Below are 22,770 nucleotides of genomic sequence, written 5' to 3' on the forward strand. Positions count from 1 at the left end.
CACTCCCAAGCCTGTTCCCACTCACATCTCTGCACCCAGCTCAGCTCCTTCACCTCCCAAGCAGGGCATGGATGTGGACTGGTCACAGGCCTGCTGAGTCACCAGTGGTGTTGAGGGCACCCAGCTCCAGGGAAGAATGAGTTCAAGGGGACACCTGGTAACTGACCCCTACAGATCTCTCAATACCAAGTACAGAGCCTTGGAAACTGCATGTCTGTTGGATGTTTGTGTTGGGAGACCAGGACCAGGCACCAGAGTAAGTCCCTCCCCTGTGGCCCACCATCTGGCCACGTCCCCCTCCCTGGGCTGCCCTTGAAATGACAGGTCCCTAGAACCCTTAGAAGCAGTATAGGGCTCCAAGAAAAGAGCAGCCCGGCTTTCATGTATTGGGGTTCCACATAAAACGTCCTCTTAGGACTCTGTCAGAGCACAGGTTTGCCAGATCCCTGACTTAATAAATGAACCAAGGCGCCAGCTGAGGCTGAATTGCTGGTACCAGGTGTTTCATTCCCCACTCTCCCAGGAGTCAGGAGGAAAGGTGACCCCACTTCCTACAGGATGAGGACCAAGCCCCTTAACCTACTGTCCTGGCCTCAGCTGAACCCCACCTCAACCCCCTGCCCCCTCATCACCCCATGGCTCCATCTCAAGATTTGACTCCTGTACCTCTGGAAGCTACTGGGCAAAGCTAACCTCCAGTCTATGAGCAGAAAGAGGCCTGCTGGCATTGGAACAGGAGGTGCTGGCTTGGAACACAGGAAGGACAAAAGGGGACTCTGTGAGGCTGGGAGGAAGCCAGGCCCTCAGGGGGTGCCCCTCTGGGATCAGAGATCCTGTGTGACGGCATTGCCTGGTAAGGGGCTGGAAGCAAAGCAGCAAATTCTTCCCCTACCATCTGTGTCTCTGCAGGTGCCAACATTTGCTGAGCTCAGCAAACATCTCCAAGGACTTCCTGTGAGTCCTCTTCCCAAATCCCCCCAAGAGCACAGCCATATAGAGAGGCGAACTGGTCTGTAGGTGAAGGAGTGGCCTCACCAGGCAGCTACGAGAGGAGCGCACTGGCGCTGGAGAACCAGAGGTGCTCGGGAGCGTCGGGGTCGGGGGTGGGAGGGTTGTCCTGCATCCTGTTGCCCTCTAGGCTTACCGCCCCCACTCTTGGCCTCAGCTCTGGCCAGGGAAGCCAACCTTCATGACACCTGACAGGATGCCCAGACAGCCCTTCATGGCAGACCGAGCCTCAGCCAGTCCTGGAGTGCTTACCCCACCCTCCTCACCGCAGCCCTGTGGGGTAGGCAGGGGCTACCCCTCCCATTCTGCAAACAGGCTCAGAGGAGGGAGGCTGCCCAGAGCCCATTCGTCCCCCACCGCAATGTGGAGCAGCTGGAGGCAGCCTGCACTCTGCTCCTGCCAGTCTGCCTGTTGGGATCTGTCCCGGGTGCCTGGCTCTGGCACAGGGCAGAGATGGATCTGCCCGAAGGAGCAGTTGTTCTGGGGGCCAGGAGTCCACATGGCCTCTGGCAGATGCTCCCTCACCCCCATTTTCCAGCTGCCTCCAGGGCAGAGCAGCCTGCCAGGGGAGGAGAGGCAGGAGCTGGGGCAGTGGTCTTGGGCAAGCCCTGGCCTGACTTGGAGAACGTGACCTTAAGCTGCCTCTGTCCCAGGGCTGTAAATGTTGTCCTCACAGCCCAGCCACCCTTCCATGGGATCGATTGCACCCATGACAATCACACGTACACACAGCAAAGGCATGGACATATGTGCCCCATCCAGAACACACACACAGGGATCTGCAGGTCAGCAGACACACACACACACACACACACACCTGTGCACCCATGTGTAGCCCTCCTGCATAGCTGTACACCTGCCCAAGAAAGACCCTGCAGGTCCAGTGGAGATGTCCACAGCTTCACCGGGCCCCTTTCTGCTTCCCTGAGTTGTGCTCCTCCCCCTTTCCTCAGTCCACGGTGGGGAAGAGGTAGGGACTGCCAGCAAAGCGGACACTTCTCCAGCGGGTATCCTGGGCCCTGCAACAGCTCCCCAGGCCTAGAAGAGGTTAGCCACTTCCCTGCAGGCTCCTGAAGTGGCCTCCTTGGGTCTCCACGAAGAAATTGCTTAGGACTTGTGGGTGCCGGAGTCGGCAGCCAGGCAGGCCTAGATGAGTCGCTCCTCAGGCGGCACCTTGAGAACACTGTCCATCTCCAGCCGGGCTCCGGCTACCTCCTGCTGGCTCGGGCTGTAGGTGCCCTCTGACTGGCGGCGCTTTCTGGCTGCCAGGATCCCTGAGAGGAGGCCCAGGAGGAGGAGAAGGAGGCAGGCGCAGGCTGCAGGCACTGCCACCTCCAGCAGCGGGAATGGCGGCAGCGTCAGGCCCTTCTGCAAGAGATGCAGTAATGAGGCCTCAGGCCCAGGCCGGCCAGAGAGGGGCAAGGGGGAGAGGAGGGCTTGCTCGGAGAAAATTAGCCAGGAGCAGGCTTCCCCAGGAATGCAGGCGGGTGCCAGAGAGCCACTCTGAGGGAATTCCTGTACAGTGAGGGGGTCTGGCTAGAGGGAGAGGAAACACATTTACTGGACACCTAATATGAGCTAAGCACTGCCCATGGGATTTCACGCAATCCTACAATGACCTGATGAGTGGAAGAGAGGATACCCCCTCACTTCCATGAGAATGGGGATCTTTGGTTTATTTTATTTACCTGTCTATCCCGGAGCACCCAGAGCAGTGTCTGCGTGGTAGGCGCACAGTAAGTAGTAGATGAGAAAACAGACGCTTTGCCAGATTCCCCCAGACACATGACTGACCAGTGGGTGGCAAGCCAGGACCAGCTCTGTCCCCAACACCATGCCACGCCCACAGCCCATCCCTCAGCCTCCAGTTCCAGCCAGAGGCTCACTCTTTCCTCGCCAAAGTGGGCCCCAATGCCCAGCCTTACCACCCAGCCTCGCTGCTCAGCCTGCCACTCCCCATGAGAAACTCATCCAACTGATCCTTCCCCATCCCAGAGGGTGGTCTGATCTTGAAAGTGTTTGTGGAGACCAAGCTTAACCCCTGAAAGTGGGAGCCATCTCAGGTAGCAGGAGAGGCTCCCCAGCCAGGCGGGCTGTGCAGGCAGGCACAAGGGCAGGCCGGCAAGCTCGGAACCCACGAGGGCCTACCCCGTCAGAAGACCCAGACCGGGCTTTGGGAGACTCCCAGAGTGCTCCCATCAAAGATTCTACAGCCCTGGAATCTCAAAGCCCCCAAGTCACAGAATTCCAGGGTCTCAGACTCATGGCCCTCCCTCTGTCCCAAGAGAGGCCTCTCACCCCACTGTGACCTGGGTCCCAAGTCCAGCACCCAGCCTGGGAGATGGTACTAAAGGCTGTCCCTGCCTTGAGCAGGCCCTCACCAGGCTCCAGCCCTCGGGCACTTATGGGAGAGCTATAAAACCGATTCCTCCCTCGACTCTGCCCTGGGACTGGGTGAGGGGGAAGCCGGAGGCTGTAAAGTTCAACTTGAAAGGAAACATTCCCCAGAAGCAGAAGGGATTTGCCGGTTTATGAGCCCAGCTGCCAGAAGCCTGTGGAGATCAAGGCTCCTCCCCGGGCTTCCCTACCTGCATCCCTCCCACCAGCATCCACTGTAGGCTCAGTGCCCACTGAGCCTTGCAGGGCCTGCTCCGAGCCTCAGTGGGGAGGAGCCCAGAGGGAGGTTCCAACTTCAGCTGCCTGCTGGCCCCCATCTGTTTGGGCCCCTCCTCTGCTGAGCCTCCCAGGGTCACGAGCTGCCTTCCCAGCGGCCACGCTTGCTCTGGCCCAGAACCTGGGGCTCTCCAGATCTCCTGCTCTAGTATCTTGGCCCAGAAACCACTGGAGATTACAGGCTCTTGTATTCACCAGCCTAAATCCCAGAATTCCAGGTCCCAGATCAGACTTGGTAGGGCACAACTGCTTCACTGCCGGCCCCCAGAGAGGTGGTGGGGGACCCACAGGCTCTCCCTAGAAGGAAAACACCTCCTGAGCAGGGGGCATGGAAAGGACCTGAGTCTGCCTTCCCAGCGACTCCCCACACCAGGGTGGGTGTTCCCGGAACAGCTCCACAGGTGCTGTATGCATACCCCCCAGACTTCTCACTGAAGTCTGGAGCAGGGCACCCCACCCCCTTGCCATCAAGCATCACTCACCACCACTTCGCAGAACTGGCCTGAGAACCTTGCACTGCAGATGCATTCATACGCACCCCCAGCTGTGCGGCAGGTGCCCCCGTTCAAGCAGGGGTTGGCACCACAGGGCATCTGACACCTGGGAGGCAGATGGGTGGGGCTGAGAAAGCTACTCGGACAACGCAGCTCTCGTTTCCCCAGCTGCTTTACCTACTCAAACCACCCTCCCACCCCCAACACACAGGTGCCAAAGCTCGTCCATCCACTGACCCCATCCACTGTCCCCACCTGGCAGGCCCTGCCAGGTAACAAAAACTGAATGTAGTCTCCACCCCCCACCAGCACCCTTCGCCCCAGCATTTATAAGATGATGTTCACTCCATCAGAAGCACAGGGGAGCCTATGTAAAGGCAGCTGCCCGGGAATGCTGACCCCGTATGTCTGGAGTGGGCCGGGAACCTACACCATTACAGTTGCCCCAGGCATTTCTGACACAGGTGGGCTGAGATCGGGCTCTAAGAAAGACCTCCAGGCAACTTATTCCCTGCAGGTGTCTGCGTAACAGAGACCTTCCTTGTCTTGGAAGCCCCAGAAGGAAGAACTCAAGTGACAGAGGGGACTGTCTGGCACCGAGATGACAGTGAGGACTGAGGTGAACAAGGGTTCACACCCCACTGCACCACCCCTGACTGGAGGGGACCCAGGGGCCACCCTACCCAGCCCTTCACACCACCGGCCCACTTCTGTGGCCCAGACCCACCTCTGGCCTGCATAGACCTCTGGGCAGCTGCAGTTGGCCCCCAAGGGCCCCTGCTCACATGGGCTGCCGTTGAGGCAGGTGAGGTTCAGGCTGCATTCCTCTGGCAGGACAGGCAACCTGGGGAGAAAGCACCGAGGCTGCACGGGGGGGCAGGACACCTGGGACCTGGCCCATCTCCCAGCACTCAGGCCACCAGAGCCTCTGTTTGCTGCTAGGAATTCAGGGCCCACCTCCTACTCCTGACGCCAGTCATGGAAGTGGTGTCTGAGGTGGAAGGGAGGGCACTCAAGGCTGTCACCGTGGCTGCAGCCCCAACTGGTGTACAGCCTCCAGACCCTGGCCAGGAACCTTTCCGGGCTCAGAATTCTCTTGAGAAGCTGATGAAATTTAAGGACTCTGCAGAGCAAAATCTTGCTCCTAAACATAAAACAAGGGCCTGACATTCCTTGTAGGGAGAGCCGGGCGGGAGTCAGGCCTCAGACAACCCTCCACATGCTTGGCCCCACAGGGAGGGGGCAGTCTAATAGGGGAGGCATCACGACCGGACCATCTCATTCGGCCCTGCCACCCTCATGGGACTAATGGGAGTGAATGTCCACCCTGAGCGGCTGGGCGGGAAAGCCTCCAGGTTTTCTTCTGAGACCAGCTCTTGGCTCCCCCTTCCTCCCACACCCAGACCACAGTGGTGTTGATCTCAACTTCAAATTTATCTGGCTGCCCTGTATTTTATCTAGCGACTCTAGTAGGGACTGGCATTTCCATTCACAGATGAGGGAACATGGGCTCAGAGGAGGGAAGTGGCTGGCCCTTAGACCCGGGCGTCCGCAGCCGGCTCTGGACTTCGGTGCCCCACCCAGCGCCCCAGGGGGCCTCCCTCCTGGTTGGCCCCTCGGTGCCGTGGCTCCCACCCCTGCCCCCTGTAGCCCACAGGGCCCGGAGAGCCCAGGCCGCCCCGGCCGTCCACACCTGCAGCGCGGGCCCGCGAAGCCAGGCGGGCAGCGGCACTCGAAGCGGCCGTCAGGGCGTCCGTGGCAGCGGCCACGGGCGCAGGGCGCCGAGCGGCACGGGTCGGCACGGGCCTCGCAGAGTGGGCCTTCCCAGCCCGGACCGCAGGCGCAGGCGAAGGCGTTAAAGAGATCGCGGCAGGCGCCTCCGTGCAAGCAGGGCGAGGGGACACACACGGGCGCGCCGTGGCAGCCTGGGCGCGGGGCCGGGGTCCCGGGCCAGGCCAAGAAGTGCTCTCTGGAGCCAGGGGCTGCGCCGGGCCGTGGGCGCGCCAGGGGCAGCGGGAGGCCGCCGAGCGCCACGCGGCCCAGGCAGCCTGTGAAGTTCTCGGCCAGCAGCACCCGCGCGGCGCTGGGGCCGCACAGGAAGCCCAAGTCTCCGGCCAGGCCGCGCAGGGCCACGGGCGCTGCCGCGCCGTCCAGCCACAGCAGCCAACGCGATGTGCCGGCCTCCGGGCGCTCCATGGCCAGGCGCACGCGGTGCCAAGCGCCGTCGGCTACATGCGGCCCGGACGCCGGCAGCACTGCCCCTGGCTGGCCGCGGCCGCTGCGCACGCCGGCTGTCAGCGAGCCGTTGTGCACGGCCAGCCAGACCGCAGCTTGTACGCCCGCGACGGCGCGCAGCAGCCCGGACTCGGGGTCGCGCGTGCGGAAGGCCAGCGAGAGGTCGCTGACCGAGCGCCCGGCCGACGCGTTGTGCCCGCTGAAGGCGGCCGGGGGACCCTCTCGGAACGTGGCTTCAGCCACACCTGCGGGAAGAAGAGCATTAGGGAGTGGCCTACCGGCACCCACCCACTGCACAAGCCCGCGGGTGACACCATCTGCGGCCCCTACACCTCCAGCCCTTCTCAGGTAGGAGACACACACCCACCTAAGTCCTAATCCCAGGAGCCCCAGCCCTGCAACCATGACTTCTACCCGTTATAATGCCCTACCTTCAGAGAACCAGCTCCGGGCTGTGCTGTGTAGACCCTACCCTCCAGGGCCTAATAGGCAATAATAAATCCTCAACAAATTTGCCCCACCCCTCCTCAGTGAAGTCGCCCCATCTTGTCTCTGAGCTTACTCCTCAGCACAGTCATCTTTTTAAAATGCTGATCATGTCCTTCTCCTGCTTAAAACTCTTAGATGCTTCCTCACTGTCCTTTGGAAAAAGTTCTGAGCCGCTTGGCCTGACATTCAAGGCTCCTAGCAACTTCTCCACCCTCGTTTTATGTTTCACCTATGCTTATGTTTCAGTTCTTAAAACCTCAAGGCCTTTGCACATGCTATTGCCCCTTCCCTGAAATGCTCGTCCCTATGCCTCTAAGAGTCTTCCTTGCCCTTGAAAACCTCACATATATGCTCTCTTCCTCCAGAAAGCCTGTCTCTCTGGATGCAAAGGCCCAACTACACTGGGCTGGGGCTGTTGGCATTCTGGTCCACTGTCTATGGGCCCTGGGGATGCATGCGGGTGGCACCTAACAGAGCTTGAGTGTCCAGGACCCAGCATGTGGGCTGCCAAGGGCACACACTCACAGACAAAGCCATCAGGAACCTCCTCACAGGTGGCAGGTGGAAGGCAGGGCTGGCCAGGACACCACAGCTGCTGTGCACACGTGGGTCCCGTGAAGTTGGCAGGGCAGGTACAGTAGAAGTCATTCCAGGTGACGAGGCAAGTTCCACCATTGAGACAGGGGTCAGGCTGCAGGAGAATCAGGGCAGGGACTGGCACAGGCCTGGGGCTAGCATCATCCCACAATAACCATCACTGCAGTGGTTCTTCACTGAGCCACCTACTACAGATACATTACCTCCTCACCAACAAATAGGAAGTCATTTATCCTCATTTTACAGATGAGGAAATTGAGGTTCAGAGAGGAAAGCCACTTAGGCCTGAGTCCCCAGCCAGTAAATAAGAGGAGCCAGAATTCACACCCAGGATATTCTAATTCCAGGGCTGGTTCTTTGTTCATAAACCCAAGGGTGTCCCTGTCCCCTAAGCAGCTCCTGCAGAAAGGTTCAGACAGCCCTCCACCTAGGTCAGGGTGTCTATCTCAGACCAGAACTAGGGGGGGAGGTATGGGGACCACCAGAAGGTAAAGAGCAGGTGGAGCAGAGAGGAGATGAATGTGAATACTGCTTTGCCACTTTCTAGCAGTGGGACCTCGGCAGGGCACTCCACCTCCTGGCACTTTCCTCACCAGCAGGATGACATTGCTAACCCCCAGTGATGCAGGGTAGACCCTAGGGGAAGACCCATCCCTTTTCCCAGGCACTCACACTGCACATGTCCTCAGAGACACAGCCCACAGTGAGGTTCCAGGACTGCCTGCTGCCCAGCTCACTGGACTGGCTCAAGTTCCCCAGTGGCAGTGGAAAGAAGGGGAGGTGGAGGCCATTGAGCCGCAGGTCCTGGAGGCAGCCTCGGAAGGGCCCACCCCAGGGCTGGGCATCAGCAGGGAGAAGCCTTCCACCCACGTGCACCTGCTGCCCCAAGTCCTGAAGCTGGTCAGGCCCAAAGCTGAGCGTCACCAGGTGGCGGAGCCCATCATCCCATCGTCCAGGGAGCATCAGAGCAGGACTGCCCAGCACCTCAGCCTGGATCTGGCCTTCACTCAGGAACACTGTCAGGCCAGCTACTGAGTCATTGGCAAGTTGGAGCAGCAGGCCAGCAGGTTCCCGAGTGCGGAGGAGGAAGGACACAGTGAGGTTGGGGCCTGGTAACTGGTTGAGCAGGAAGGAGGCAGAGCTCAGGGTGCCCCCCAAGCCAAAGGTGGCAGCAGGAACCTCTGCAGGGAGAGAGTGTGCTGCGTGTGAGGCTTGTAGGCTGGGGCAAGGCCCAGGCCCTGACCTAGGGCTCACCTGGCTCATTCCTCACCGTCAGCACATGTGGGACCACTATAGGGCCGGGGGCAGTCACAGTGGAAGTGAGTCCATAGGTCCAGGCAGGCCCCTCCGTGGGCACAAGGTGAAGGCTGACATTGCTCATGGCGCTCACAGCCCAGGAGAACATTCTTGCCAAGATCCTCAGGCAGCAGGAGGTGCCCATCTACATGCACATCCTGGAGGCAGCCTGCAAAGGCCGTGCCACCCAGCTGGGTGGAGCAGAACCCGGCAGGCATCGGGGCCACAGAAGCCGTAGGAGCTGGGGCCACAGGACTGGAGGCCACACAGAGCCAGGCAGGGCAGTCCTCATGCCAGAGCCGCAGCTCCAGGACCCATAGGTGCAGCATCACTTCCACTCGGTGCCAGTGGCCATCATTTAGGGCCATGCCTGGCAGCCTCAGGACGAGCACTGTGTTGCCATGCCTCCAGAGTGTAGCCTGAAGCATGGCCCCCACCAATGCCAGCTCCAAGCTGTCCTGGGTATCAGTGCGAGTGGCCAGGGTCCCAGCAGGTAGTGTGGTGCGAAACCTCAGTGCCAGACCCAGGGGGCCACCAGCTGGCACCAACGCCTGCACAGGGCTCCCAGCCCCCACAAAGAAGGTGGTATTCTGTCCACAAAAAGGTCCATGCATTCCGGGTGGGCAGTGACATGCATAACTGTGGACCCCAGACTCAAAGGTGGGGATGCAGGTGGCAGCCAGTGGGCAAGTGTGGGCCTGGCAGCCAGTGAGCTGCACAGAACAGTCATGCCCACCCCAGGCCTCAGGGCACCGGCAGATGTAGCCCGCCACAGTGTCATTGCAGGTCCCACCATGGAGGCAGGGCTCCGACAGGCATTCATCCACGTTTTCCTGACATGCCAGGCCTTCAGGAGAGAACAAGCCAAGGCTCAGAACCCAAAGCCAGAAACCCAGGCTCAACCCAAAGCTTACATGCCTCTTGGGACAAGGACCTCAGTCCTGTCCACAAAAGCAAGTCCCAATTCCCAAAGGATTTCTCACGGTCCCATGAAGTCTCTGGAGACTGGAATCCAAAACACCCCTTCCTTTACAGTGTCTGGTGAGTCTCTGTGCCGCGTGGCACCAACCCCTCCCTTTCCCCCACCCCACCCCTCCTGCCTCTCCAGCTTTCAGGGCCACAGTCTAGCATTCTCTAGTCTGCCTGCCTTCAGAAGCCCCTCCCCCCCATCTCCACTAGTAACCAGAGATCTATTTCTAAAGCAATACCTTGCCAGGTTCCTCTGCTGCTTAAAGTCCAGTCACTGGCTCTCATGGGCTGGCCACTGCTAGACAATCAGTTCTCAACCCTGCCCCCCCACGAACCTTGAACTCCTGTTCCTCCAATCATTTGCTGGGAAGTCCTGCCTCTGGGGCTGTGTTTACTGTTCCCTCTGCTTGGAATGCCTCATCCTCCCTTACCCTGCCCTTCAAACTCTAACTCCAACTGCAAAACCCAAACTCCCAACCCCAAGCTCCTGTGTGATTCACAACTCCTACTCTCAGGCACAGCTCCCCAGAACCCTGTTTTGAAAGTATTTACTCAGCTGAGATCTCCTTGAAGGGCTTGAATATGTCCTTGGTGCCCAGCAAAGGGCCTGGCATGGCTTTTGTGGACAGAGTGACAAAACAGAGGAGGGAGTGGGGACGGCTGTATGCATCTGTGGCAGCAGAGTAGCCCCCAGGCCCTAACCCTTGGCTCTGCCCTGGGCCTCTATTCTGGCTGTGAAGGGGCCACCTCAGCCTCCCCTGCGGGAGCTCCTACATCAGGGGCTCTGGCCCCACTTGGTTCAAGAGGCCACCGCCCAGCCCAGCTCAGCCAGAGCCTCCACAAACAGCTGAGGCCAGCCTCACCTCCATATCCCAACGGGAGTAGCCAGGGCCCAGAGAAGCCACTTTGAATCCTGGCCCCAGTCAGCCCACAAACACCACAGACTCCTTCTGGGGACAGCCACCCCCACCCCTCCCCCTGCTCGAAGCCCCAGCCCTGCATACCTGCCAGCAGCAACAGGCCCCCCAGGAAGGTCCACAGAGCCCACAACCCCATTGCATTTCCCCACAGACAGCTGAAAGTGGTGGGCGGGTGCCACGGCTGGGGAGCAGAACCCTGCCCAGACCAGCGTGTGCTTCAGAGCCAGCTCAGGAATGCCAGGCACTGGCCTCCCCCACACCCAGCATGACCCAAGGAGAGGATGGGGGTGGATGGCAGCAAGGAGCTCAGCCCTGCAGCCAAGGTTCCCCCTCCTGGCCCCTGACCTCAGAGATCTGACCTCTCTGTCACCCATCAGCTGAGCTCAGCCTGGGGAGGAGCTGGGCGTCACCGTGGGGGATGACACCTCTTCTGTAAAGCCTCCACTGCTGCATCTGTAAGGTGGGGGTATAGAACCCCTACTTCACAGGGCTGTGGGGAGGAGGAAACAAAACATAGAGGTGGCCTTTCCAAGGCAGCGCATGCTGTGGCATCCACTGCATGCCAGGCGCCCACAGGACCAGGTAGTGGGGCAGGACTCGGGCATTCTCTGTAGAAGGTGGGCTTTCGGGGCACCCAGAAGTGTCGGCCACCCAGGGGTGGGGATGCTAAGCCCCAGCATCTTTGGGCAGGTGGAAATGAGAGGGAGGGTGGTGACACCAGCTCCTTCCCCCAGGTGGGGCAGTCAGGTACCCAAGAGCCCTGCCAGGGAGAGGAGGCCACGTGCCTGAGCAGGAATGCAGGCAGTGTGGGGGACGTGCTGCTGGCGTTCCAGAGGGGCAGGGGCACTCATGAGTGTGAGGAGTTCCTTGGTTCACCAACGGCTGTGTGGAAGGGTGTCTGTGTATCTGTGCACCTGCTGTACCAACTCCTGCCCAACAAGCCCCAGGTCCCCAAAAGTCTAGCTCATCCTTCTCTTTGCAGTGCCCCTGCCCTACCTCCTGTGTCCTTAACCCTACCTCTGTCCCACCTCTGCAGGCCCCCAGGCCTCTACCCCGCCCTGGGATATTGGGTGTCTAGGGTTCTCTTTGCCCATCACTCCACACATTCTCCCTGACCTCCTTGGCCTCCCATCGGCCCAGCTGCCAAGATTACACTCCTGACCCCCAGTCTCCGGCTCCAGCCCAGGCCCCTTTCCTAGGCCTCAGACCCCTGACCACCAGCCCCGATCTGGCTCCTTCCTGTGGGTGCTCCATAGACTCAGACTCAGTGTGGACAATGCTGAACTCACTGTCCTCCACCCACTGTCACTCAGGGCAGAGACTCAGCATCCCTGACACCTCCACTCAGACCTGGAGTGATGCCCAGAACCTATAGAGTGCCCTTCCTAAATATTCCTCAACCAACTAGTTTTCTCCAGTCCCACCTCCAAAGCCCAGGTCCCAGCTCAGCTCCTCTGAGCTGTCACCTGGGCCACTGCACCCACCTCCTCCCTGATCTCCTTGTCGCCCATCATGCCAGCTTCCACACGTCAGCCAGAGGAACCTTCCTGCCTCAGGCCCACCAAGTCTGACCTTGCCGTATCCCGGTGCCCACCCCGCCTCCGGCACCTGTGTAGCCATCAGGACAGTGGCACTGGAAGCCATTGGGCAGGTCTTGGCAGCGGCCTCCGTTGAGGCATGGCCATGAGGTACACTCGTCCACGTCCACGCCACAGTCTTCCCCTGCAAGAGGTCCAGCTCTGGTTCCCACTGGTGCCCTCAGAGCCAGACTAGAACTGGAAGGGCCCATTTTACAGCTAGGGAGACTGAGGCTCAGAGACAGATGCTGACTCGGGCAGGGTGGCACAAGATCCACTGCAGGGCCGGGCCTTGAGCACAGCCCCAACATCCCTCCATAGGTGCATCTGGACGCAGGTGAACCTGCTTCCCTGGAGCTGGTAAGGGGACTTACCCTCAAAGCCCGGAGGGCAGCGGCATAGGAAGCCAGCAGCATGGCGGAAGCTGAAGGTGCCAGGGAAAGGGGCCTGAACACCCCCGTAGAGGGCAGGGTCAGAGCGCTGCAGGCACTGGCCCCCATGCTGGCAGGGGACTGCTGCACACTCGTCCTCGTCCACCTCGCACCGCTCGCCGCTGTAGCCTAGGGGAACATACATGTAGCCATCAGGTCTTGTGGTCACCAGGCAGCACCCCTCCACTGCTGCCAGGCCAGCCCAGGGCCAGGCTGGGTTGACAGCTCATATGGCCGCCAATAATGAGGAAGGGATGCACTGAGGGGCCAGGAATGGCAGCCTGCATCAACATCAGTATCATGTTACTATTATTACTGGTACTGCTGAGCCCTTTACACATGCCAGGCCCTGCGCCAGGGCTTCTTGGACATAACACCTTTATTCTCCTGCAACGACCCTAAGATCAGGTGCTTCGATTAGCCTTATTTTGCAGATTACGAAACTGAGGCTCAAAGCAGTTGCGGTCACGTGCACACAGCGCTCGCTTCCACGCAAGGGGCGCGAGCCTGGGCGCGGGGGCGCGTGCGCACACACACCTGGCCAGCAGAGACAGCGGAAGCTCCCCAGGCCCTCGCTGCAGGACGCGTTATGCGCGCAGGGAGCCGACGCGCACTCCAGCACCTCCTGCTCGCAGCGTGCACCCTCGTAGCCCGTGTCCGCGCAGTCGCACCAGAACCTGGAACAGGGCGCGCGGCCCGCGCTAAGCGCGCGCCCGGCTCCACAACACCCCGGCCTCCACCGCGCCCCCCAACTTTCCGGGCCCGCCGCGCCCCCTCCCGCTCACCCGTTGACCATGTCGTGGCACACGCCCCCGTGCGCGCACGGTTGGCTCTGGCACTCGTCCACGTCCAGCTGGCAGCGGGCGCCCCCGTAGCCCAGTGCGCAAACGCAGCGGTAGGAGCCCACGCCGTCCAGGCACGAACCCCCGTGCAGGCAGGGTGCCGAGGCACACTCGTCCACCTCCGCCTCGCAGGTCACGCCTGGACAGGGCCGGGGACACAGACAGCGTGGTGGATGCCGGAGGGAGGGCGAGAGGGGCCGAGTAGGCCCACCCGAAACCACCTCCGGACAGTCAGAAGGTGCGGAACGTGAAGATCCCAAGGGAGTTCACTGGTCCGTTGGTCCAGAGCAGGTATTTCTCGCACCAGCAATGGCAATGGGGTAGAAAAAAGACCCGGCCCCGGCCCCCTGGGCTCACAGCAGTCTAGCCAGCCCAGGAAACAGGAATTCGGCCAATATTTTTAATTTTGACAACCTTAACAACAGGAGCATCCTGGATGCTGTGAAAGCAAGAGCCAGCCTCGGCCTGGGGAATTGAAGTTAGGGAAGGCTTCTTGGAAGAAGAGCCTTTTGAAGGATAAGGCGGCAGTGGCTTGATGGGATGGGACTGTGTGAGCAAGTGGATTCCAGAGACTGTAGGTTTCTCCAGGGAGAAAACTGGTCAAGCCCAAGGGCAAAGGGCACATGGAAGGTCGGGAGCAAAGGGGAGAGAGGTGAGGCAGGGGTAGGGAAGTCAGGGCCTTGGGGGCCTGGTAACACAATCTGGGCTTATCCTAAAAGTTCTCAGCAGCTGATTTACAGGGTTCCTATCTACACTGTAAAAGGCTCACCCTGCTGGCTTCGAAGAGGGTGTAGGGAGGGACCCCAGAGAGGATGGACCTACCCTAGCCAGAGAGGCTGGAATAATTGGCTCCTCCTGGTTCTTCCTGTACCATCTTTGCTTTTAAAACTGAAAAGTCCAGAGCACTGAGGAATCTCCTCAGTCCTTGGCAAAACCCAGCCAGCAGTGGGCCTCAGCAGCAGAGGGTGTGGAAATGAAGGGGAGCTGGAGGTGTGCTGGCCAGGTTCATCGTGAAGCCCACACGCCCATGTAGACTCCAGAGGCTCTGCCCCTGCCCCTAAGGGGAACTGGTTCTTGGAGGGCAGGGGCCCAGCTGGCTGCAGCTGGAACCTTCCCCCTTTCCCAGCTCAGTGAGCACAAAACTTAGCCCCTCCTTCCTGTGACCCTCACTCCTCCCACCAGCCCTACTCCCACCTCTGTGCCAGGGGGAGCCAGGCCCAGGCGGCCTGGAATCCCAACCTCCCCCGGAGCAAAAGGAGAGGGAGAGAAATGAGTCACAGCACTTCCACTCACACCCAGAAAGTGCTACCCAAAGCGTCTGATCACCACACAGCTGGGCGCACACATGCCTGCTGGCATGCGCACACATGCAATTCACACAAATGCATTCAGGGAGCCCAGACCCACAGACACTGGCAGACACGGAGGCCCTTTCCGTGACCTCACTCATGCAGGCACAACTAATATGTCCAGACACTGGGACACTCAAATGATGAGAAAGATGCTAGGAACCCGTTTTCAAAGTCCACTTTAATCTGTGTGCGGAGATCTAACTCTTCTAGTCACTATTTTTCCCCTGGAACTCAGCCCTCCCAGGCTATACCCCTTGCTCTGAGGTGACCTTAAACTGCCATCTGCCCTCAGAGCAGAGTTGTCTGAATTCAGGGTTGACATAGAAGCAAGAGTGTCTATACTGCAAACTCCCAGCTACCCTAGACCTTGCCTTGCTCCCAGACCTGTGCCCAGCTGCACCTCCCTCCCAGCTTCTAAGCAGTCACTCCAGGATGCTCTTGCTTTACAGCATGGCTGGGCCTGGGACAGGCCATACTCTGGAGGAGGGAACTATCATTTACTCAGTGCCAGCTCTTTTCCGAGCACTTGAATATGCATTATTCCCCTTGGGACAGCAATGTCCACGTTTCAGTTTGAATTAGACCACCAGTGTCTCTAGCTAGAACTTTGGGAGCTACCCAGAGCAGAGGGCTGGGGTCCACATTACAGCCTGAACCATAATGAGGTGTTCATACTCTGGAACCATCACATGAGTCAGATGGTGTCTACACTACAGCCTTAGCATGGGTCTGTAGTGAGCAGATGTGAAAAATACTCTCTAGATGTGTCCTCATTAAAGCCAAAGCAGGCATATCTGTGTTTGTCCCACCAGAGATGCCTGAGGGTGTCTCCACCCCCAGCACCAAACTGAACTCTAGAAGGGATTGAAATAACATTTATCCAGTGTCTGTTCTGTGCCAGGCACCATGTTAGTGCTCACACATTCATACCCTCATCCAGAGCTGCCGGGTCAGCCTGAGGAGTACCCATGCTGCAGCAAGACCAGAACAGACAGAGCCTAGAGCTTCCAGGATGCCTGGGGTGCCTCTATACCAAGTCAAAGTCGAATTCTTGAGTTTGCACTCTGAGCCACTGACGGGATGCACACTGCCGACCTCATCCCTGGGCAGCTGGCCATTACCTGCATAGCCGAGTGGGCACTGGCACTCATAGCGATCGGCCAGGTTGTGGCAGGTGGCGCCGTGGTGGCAGGGCCGCGATGCACACTCATTGATGTCCAGCTCACAGCGTGGACCCTGGAACCCCGGTACGCAGTAGCAGCGGAAGCTGTGGGGATCTGGACCCTGGGGCACACACAGAGCACCATGGTGGCATGGCTGGGTGTCACAGCCCCGGGACTCTGTGGGCCCACAGGTATAGCCACCATTCTCCAAGGCCTGGCACTCAGTTTCTGGAGAGCACGGATCCGAGGCACAGGCACTCTGGGTCTCCAAAGGCACCGGTCCTGTAGAGAGAGGAAACCAGCTGGGCAGGAAGGCAGGGGCTACCAGCACATTCCCCTTCCACACGCAGGCCCACTCCAGACGCTAGCCGGGAAGCATGGGACTGCTGTGCTCAGGAGGATGGAGGGAGGGCCAGAAGCTCTGCAAGCCAGGTCCCAACAGGCCACACACATCTACACCTGGGACTGGGTATGGTTTCAGGAGCACCTCCATAGCAGAGAAATAGGACCCAGATGCCTGGTTCCACGGGCAGGATTAGCAAGCAGGGCTTCTCACTCCAGTCTCACCCAACCTCTGCGGCACCCTGTGAGGCAGGCACTGTGTCGTGCCCATTTTAGGAGAGAGCAAATCAAGGCTCATGAGAGAAAGTGAAGACTTGTGTCCCAGGTCTCAGAGCACCTACGGGTGGGACAGCCAGCAAGGTCTGTCCACAGGTTTCGGCCCCTCCAAAAGAGGGTCTCCTCTGGGTCTCCCCCTCCTCCCAGTAGGGGACTCCTGCCGCCGTCCCCTCCACCTCTCCTGCTGGGGGTCTGGTAACTCCATCCCAGCATGAAACTAGAGATGGAGGACTTCAAAGGCAGGACCTGGGCTGGGCCCCTCTGCCCCTCCTCCCAGTCCTGCTGCACCAGCCTGGGAGCGTCTCAGGGGATCCCTGGGGCTCACTGTATCCGCGGTCAGCAAATGTCTGCACACTGGCCTGGCAGTAAGACCTGCTGACCAAACACCTGGCTGGGGCCTCCAGCACACTGAGCTCCTCGTTAGAGGGTCACCTACTGACTGTAAACACCCAGCGGCCGAGAGGCAGCCTCCCTCCCTTCCTGGGAGTCTGTGAGGTAATGCTGGGGTAAGAGCCAGGCTCTGCAGTTCAGATCCCAGCCCTGTCGCTAGCTCTGGGACCTCACCTGCTGAATCTCATCTGCCCTAGAAAGGGGATAATACTAGTACGTGCTGCATAGAGCGAGGGAGGATTCAGGCCTCAGGTCCTGCAGTCAAGCACCCACTTGTAGTTCTCAGTAATGATAGGGACCGGGGGTGCCACAAGCAGGGGGTGGGCCCCACCTGGAGCTCCAAGAGGTGCCCCTCCCCCACCCCGGTTGTCAACCAGACACTAACCAGGCCCCGGAACAGCTTCAGGTCCTGCACCTCCCCTCCCCCACCCTGGTGTAGACCCCCAGATAAGGCACGCAGCCTCTAGAGCGTCATCCACATTCCACCAGGCAGGGCTGTCTGCTAGCCGACCCCCACCACTCCCAGCCAGGGCCAAGCAGGATGAGGGGGACAAGCACTGGACCTTAGGGGAAGAACTGGCTGTCAGCCCACCCTCAAGCACCAGAAGCACCTAGTGCGGCTGCAGGGGTAGGGGGGCTGCTCTTTGCTGACCCCGGGCTGGAAACGCTACAAGGAGGCAGAGGGTCCGAAACACTGTCACGCCGAGATGACCCCTCAGTGTCTAGGGCCACAGACCCTCTCTGCCCACAGTTCCCCTTCGCACTCAGGGCCCCCATCCCCAGCCCTCTCTCCCAGTCCTGGTCATAAGGGTGATGGCAGGGAGTGTCTGAGCCTCTCAGAGGGGTTCACGGGTGCTGGTTTGTCTTTTTCCCCATCGCTGTGGCTGACAGGAAGAGCCAGGTCCCCCAGGGTTAGACAGCCTGATGGGGTAGGAGTGGACCAAGTGTCCTCAGGAAAGGACACAGGGTTGAGGGTCAGACAGTCCGTCTGTAGGGTGTTGTGAGGAGTCTCGGAGGTGACATGAGTGAAGCCTGGCACCAGTGAGCCTCCCGCTGCAGGAGCCCTGGCTGCCAGTCCTGTCCCAGCAGGCCATTCATTTAATGCCAGCCGGGCACCCCCCCTCATCTGTGTGGCCCAAGGGAGCCCCGGCCCAATCCGGAGCTTTGCCCCATTTCAAAGCCTCCCATTTCAGAGCAGATGGGACCAGGCTGGGGAGACAGCACCTGTGGGGAGTGGGCAAGGTGCTTCTGCCCCACGGGAGCAGGTGCGCCAGGACGGTAAATGACGGTGCCCCAGGAGACAGAGCCCTGCCACCCAGGAGGAGAGTTCCTCTGGTCAGAGCCAGGCAGGGAGAGGGGGGAGGCCTGCAACAGAGCCAAAAGGGACAGCCACCCTTCTAGAGTATTCCCAGTCAACCTTTGTATTTACCTCAGGGGTGGATGGTACTATTATTCCTTTTTTACAGCTGAGGAGAGTGAGGCTCAGAGATGAAGCAACTTCCCAATCCTACAGCCCGCGAGGGGCTGGAAGCCAAACCTAGGTCTGCTCCAGAGCCTCCACCCCAGGTTTCCAGAACTGCCCCGGCCTGTACTCTCCGGGGCCCCACTCCAGACCTAGAGATTCAGAACCTTAGGGGCTGGGGCCCAAGAATCTGCATCGCAGCATGCTTTCCGGAGACTCCTTTGCACATTAAGGCCTGGGAATCACTGTGCTGGGGGTCATCTGCCTCCAAGACCAAGCCCGGGAAGCCAGGCTAGCCCAGGGCTCAGAGGCAGAGAGGTGAGGGCGGTGGGCAGGGGGCGTGGCCTGTTGCCAGGGCAATGAGGGGCCTGTGCTTATCTTTACAAATCCCTTCTGACCTCTCAGGCTGCCCAGGACGACCTGGCAGGGGACGGATTAACTGACACGCGCCCCTCCCCTTCGACCTGTCACCCTTCCGCAGGAAGGCCCAGAACCCAACACCAGGAAGAGAATTCCCTCTATGGAAAGAACAGATTATAATATAACAGCAGCTGTTTACTGAATACCTACTATATGCTCCAGGGTGCTACATATATTGCATCTATTATTGCATTATTACATTTCATTCAAATAAGGAGTGCTGTTGAGGAAACTTCTCTTTTTTAACCCAGAGAGGTTATAAACTTGCCAGAGGTCAAACTCAAAACACTAAGCAAATCATCTCCAGACTTCTGAAAGGTCCACATCTACCAAAGCATGTGAAATTTCCACCTTGCAAACTCTAAATTGCTACCCAGATACTGTCATTTTAGTGCATTCCAGCCCCGCTTCACCCAGGCACTGGAAAAAGCCTCTAAAGGCTTATACAAGAATGGCAGTCCTGGCGTCAGTCAGCCTGGGCAGAGGGGGCAATCCTCCCTGTCTGTCACTGGCTTTTTGCAGTCCCACTGTGCTCAGGCTTCACTCAGTGCCTAGTAACTCCTACCTTACACACACTTATAATGGGCTTAGTGAAAAAACAGCCAGCAACTGATGAGAAGTGTTTCCTGAGGGTGGATTTGGGGAAATTTCCTGTCTTGACAAGCAAAAAAGAAAATCCCAAGATCTCATAAGATGTGGGAGCTTCTAGCATAGGGGGAAAACCATTCATCTAATATCACTAGGCCCCAAGAGAAGACTGAATAACAGGACAGCACAACACAGGAGGGGCTTACAGACACTGCCTCAGAGCTCTCAGGAAAGGGCTCAATTACTCTAGCAAGGCAGAGAAGTCTGGAATACTCATAAAAATGTTTACCCCTTGAAGTTAAAAAGAGGTAAACATTTATGGTTTTGATAACAGTAATGGCAACAATAGCTGTCATGATTTCTGCCTCTCCTGTGTCTGGCACTGGCCCATCCCAGTGTTTCCAAACACGCAGAGCTCTGGGGCCACAGATGCATGTCCAGCGTGAGGTTAAGATGGATCAGGTGGGCTTCTGCTGCCTGAACAGGCCACTTCTATTTCGCTTAACTATTAGTGGACTGCCATCTAAAATTTGCTTTGAAATTGGCCAAACCTCAGTTGCATTTTCTCATCAAATTCTTGCCCTCAGAGTTAGCTGATTTGTCCCCTTTAGACAGAGGCAGAGAAGAAATGTGACTCTGTATAGGCTAATAACACCGTAATTGGCTGTGAAATTGGCTGTGTGGCCCTGTCACACACTAGCTATGTGACTCTGGGCAAGTTGTGGACCCTCTCTGGGCCTTGCTTCCTCCTCTGTAAACTGGGGGTTTTAGAGCCAACCTCAGAGGGCTTGGTGAGCCTACATTCAGTCATGCTAGTCAATTAGCAACAACAGCACCTGCCGCATAGCAGCTGATGGTTATATTTATTTATTCATCCATCAGTGAATCTTCACTTGGGGCGGACTGAGTATCCAACAGCCCCTGGGGTTGGGTGTTGGGTCCCATCTGTGGCTTCCTGCCCGTCCCTGCCTCTGTCCTGCAGGACCTCTCCCAGCTCTGGTTGGAGGAGGGGCCAGGACTGAGATAGGACTCCTGCCCCTTTGTCAGCCAGGCTCCCTGGGTTTGCTGCAGGAGGAGGGAGCTGAGAGTCCCGTGCCCCATTGTGCTCCAGGATGCTTGGTCCTCACCATAGCAACCAGCCAGGCCTTTGTGGCAAAACAGGCCCAGGATGCAGGGGCCCAGCTCAGGGCCTGGCAGGGGTGGGCAGCAGAGCCAGGGGCTTGGGGCCTCCAGAACTCCCACCCCTCTGGGATGGAATTTGCTTTGCAAGTGATACAGTACCCTCTCCCCTCAGTCAGGCCTGGGGTGCTGGCATCCTGAAATGCCCTGCCCACAGTGCCCCACACCAGCTTTCAGGGACACCCAGGGAGGAGATTCAGTGTCTGGCTCCTCCTGTAATATCCACCCACTTCCTGCTCCCTCTACCTCAAATTACCGTGAATGTACATTTATTTGCATGACTGGGCACGTGACACGTGCACGTTGGTGTGTGTGCAGGTGCACATGCCTGTGGACACCTGTTCCTGTGGCATGTGCCCTTGTGCATGCCACAGCAGTGTGCAGGCGTGGGGGCTATGCGTGTGCGTGTGTGTGCATGTGTGCATTTGTGTCTTCTGTGTGTGCATTGCAGGGCGGGGAACAGATGGCAGATCCACAGAGCAGGATTTCATGTCCCTCGTGTGCAGAGAGCAGGCCCCCAGGTGCTCTCAGGAGCCCTGGTTTGCTTGGGGACCAACTCATAAGCCCCCTTCCTCCCCTGAGCCTCCATCTCCTCCATGCCAAACAGGGTCCTCCTCCTCCCCAAGGACCCTGTGGAGAGGAGGGGGAGATAAAGTCTGTGTGAGCCAGGCCCGTGAGAGGACAGAGGAAGGGGCCTGGGGGGCTCTGCCTCCCCACACCCTGGGAGTCTGGGGAGGTGGGGGATCCCCCAGCCAAAGCAGAGCCCAAGCCACCTGTCCTGCTTGGCTCCCTCCTCCAGCAGAGCAGCGTGCAGCGGGGGTGGGGCACTTCCCAGGCCTGCCCCTGTAGCTATAGTGACCAAGACAAAGCGTCCCCCCAGGCCCCCCAGGAAGAATTCCAGGCCCTACGCACGCGTGAATCCACTTGGACAAAAGCATAAACCATTTAGTGAATGGGTCTGGTTTTCAGAAGCCCTTTCAGCTGGTCTGAGAAGGGAGCAGCAGGTGAACTCATGTGTCCCCAAGTGCCTGGCCACCCCAGGGACCCCAGAACACCCCCAACCCCTCATTAAGGCAGGGCAAACACAGAGATGGAGGGGATGCAGGGAGACGCCCCTTCCCCATCCCAGTCCACGGGGGCTCAGGTCTGCTGCCCCCTCCCCATGTCCCCACGTTGAGAGCAAAGACCAAGGTCAATCCACCTGCCAACTTAAACCCCGCAAGTCGCCCTAAGACACAGCCCACCACGCCCAGCAAGTTTCAGGCTCAACTCCTGGCTCATCTGGGGTGAATTGTCCTGCTTCACAACTTTAAAGGACTCACAACTGCACGCTGCGACCCAGCACAACAGACTCAGAGGTGAGGTGAGGCTCGCTTGACCTGCAGTTTGGGCGCCCAACCCAGGCCTTCCCAGCCCCAGCACCCCTTCCTTACAGCCGCGACCTTGGCCCTCCGAGATACACAGCACCCCCACTACCGAAATCACAGCAAGCCCACAATCCCAGAAAGCCTGCCTCCCACACCTCCACATGCGTCCCAGGACCCATGGTAGTGCACCCCTGTGCACCCCACAGCTCAGGCCTGTGCCCCAGCCCTGCAGCTGGGCCCAGCACCTACAGGGACGGCCCCATGGCCTGGGTGTCTGTTCTGGGGACACACCCTGTCCTAGACCCCCCAAAGCTTGTGCCCCAACTTACCTGCCAGGAGGGTGAGGGCAGGGGCCCAGAGCAGCGGCAGAAGCAGGAGAAAGGCGGGGGGGCTGGGGGCCGGGGTCCCAGGCCTGGCCAGCGCCATGGCAGCGTGCTCTGCTCAGCGGCTGTGGGAACAGGCGGGCTGGCTGGCTCTGCACCCCCCTCTCCCTCCAAGCAGCACTAATGCTGTGGACAGAGGCCCGGCCCCTCCCTCCCTCCCCGCCTCCTCCCCCACCCCAGGCCTTCCCAGGCTGCTCCACCTCCAGGACAGATTCTCAGGAAGGGGTCTGAACCACCCAGGCTCCCCAGACCCCAGGCCTCCAGACAGGCCCAGGGCCTCTGTGGGTGCGCCCTTGTCTCCATGCCCACCACTCTCT

General features: G+C 59.1%; 1 protein-coding gene across 2 annotated transcripts; it reads right to left on the reverse strand.

Annotated features, from left to right (window-relative positions):
- Positions 1-11: 11 nt before the first annotated feature.
- On the reverse strand, positions 12-22,544 carry CRB2 (crumbs cell polarity complex component 2). 2 transcript variants are annotated; one of them, XM_037008188.2, is made up of 13 exons: positions 22,400-22,544; positions 16,005-16,328; positions 13,475-13,670; positions 13,227-13,366; positions 12,633-12,818; positions 12,290-12,403; positions 8,767-9,639; positions 8,169-8,677; positions 7,425-7,590; positions 5,869-6,655; positions 4,903-5,019; positions 4,164-4,281; positions 12-2,376 (listed from the first exon to the last, which is right to left on the reverse strand). In XM_037008188.2, the coding sequence occupies exons 1-13, from the start codon at positions 22,494-22,496 to the stop codon at positions 2,155-2,157; spliced, it is 3,849 nt and encodes a 1,282-aa protein (XP_036864083.1). In that variant the 5' UTR covers positions 22,497-22,544; the 3' UTR covers positions 12-2,154. The 2 variants fall into 2 exon arrangements, with proteins under 2 accessions (XP_036864083.1, XP_036864082.2); XM_037008187.2 differs by lacking the exon at positions 12-2,376 and adding an exon at positions 2,389-3,978.
- Between the last annotated feature and the right edge of the window lie 226 nt (positions 22,545-22,770).

This window comes from Manis javanica, chromosome 2, assembly GCF_040802235.1.
Source record: "Manis javanica isolate MJ-LG chromosome 2, MJ_LKY, whole genome shotgun sequence".
NCBI classification, from domain to species: Eukaryota; Metazoa; Chordata; class Mammalia; order Pholidota; family Manidae; genus Manis; species Manis javanica.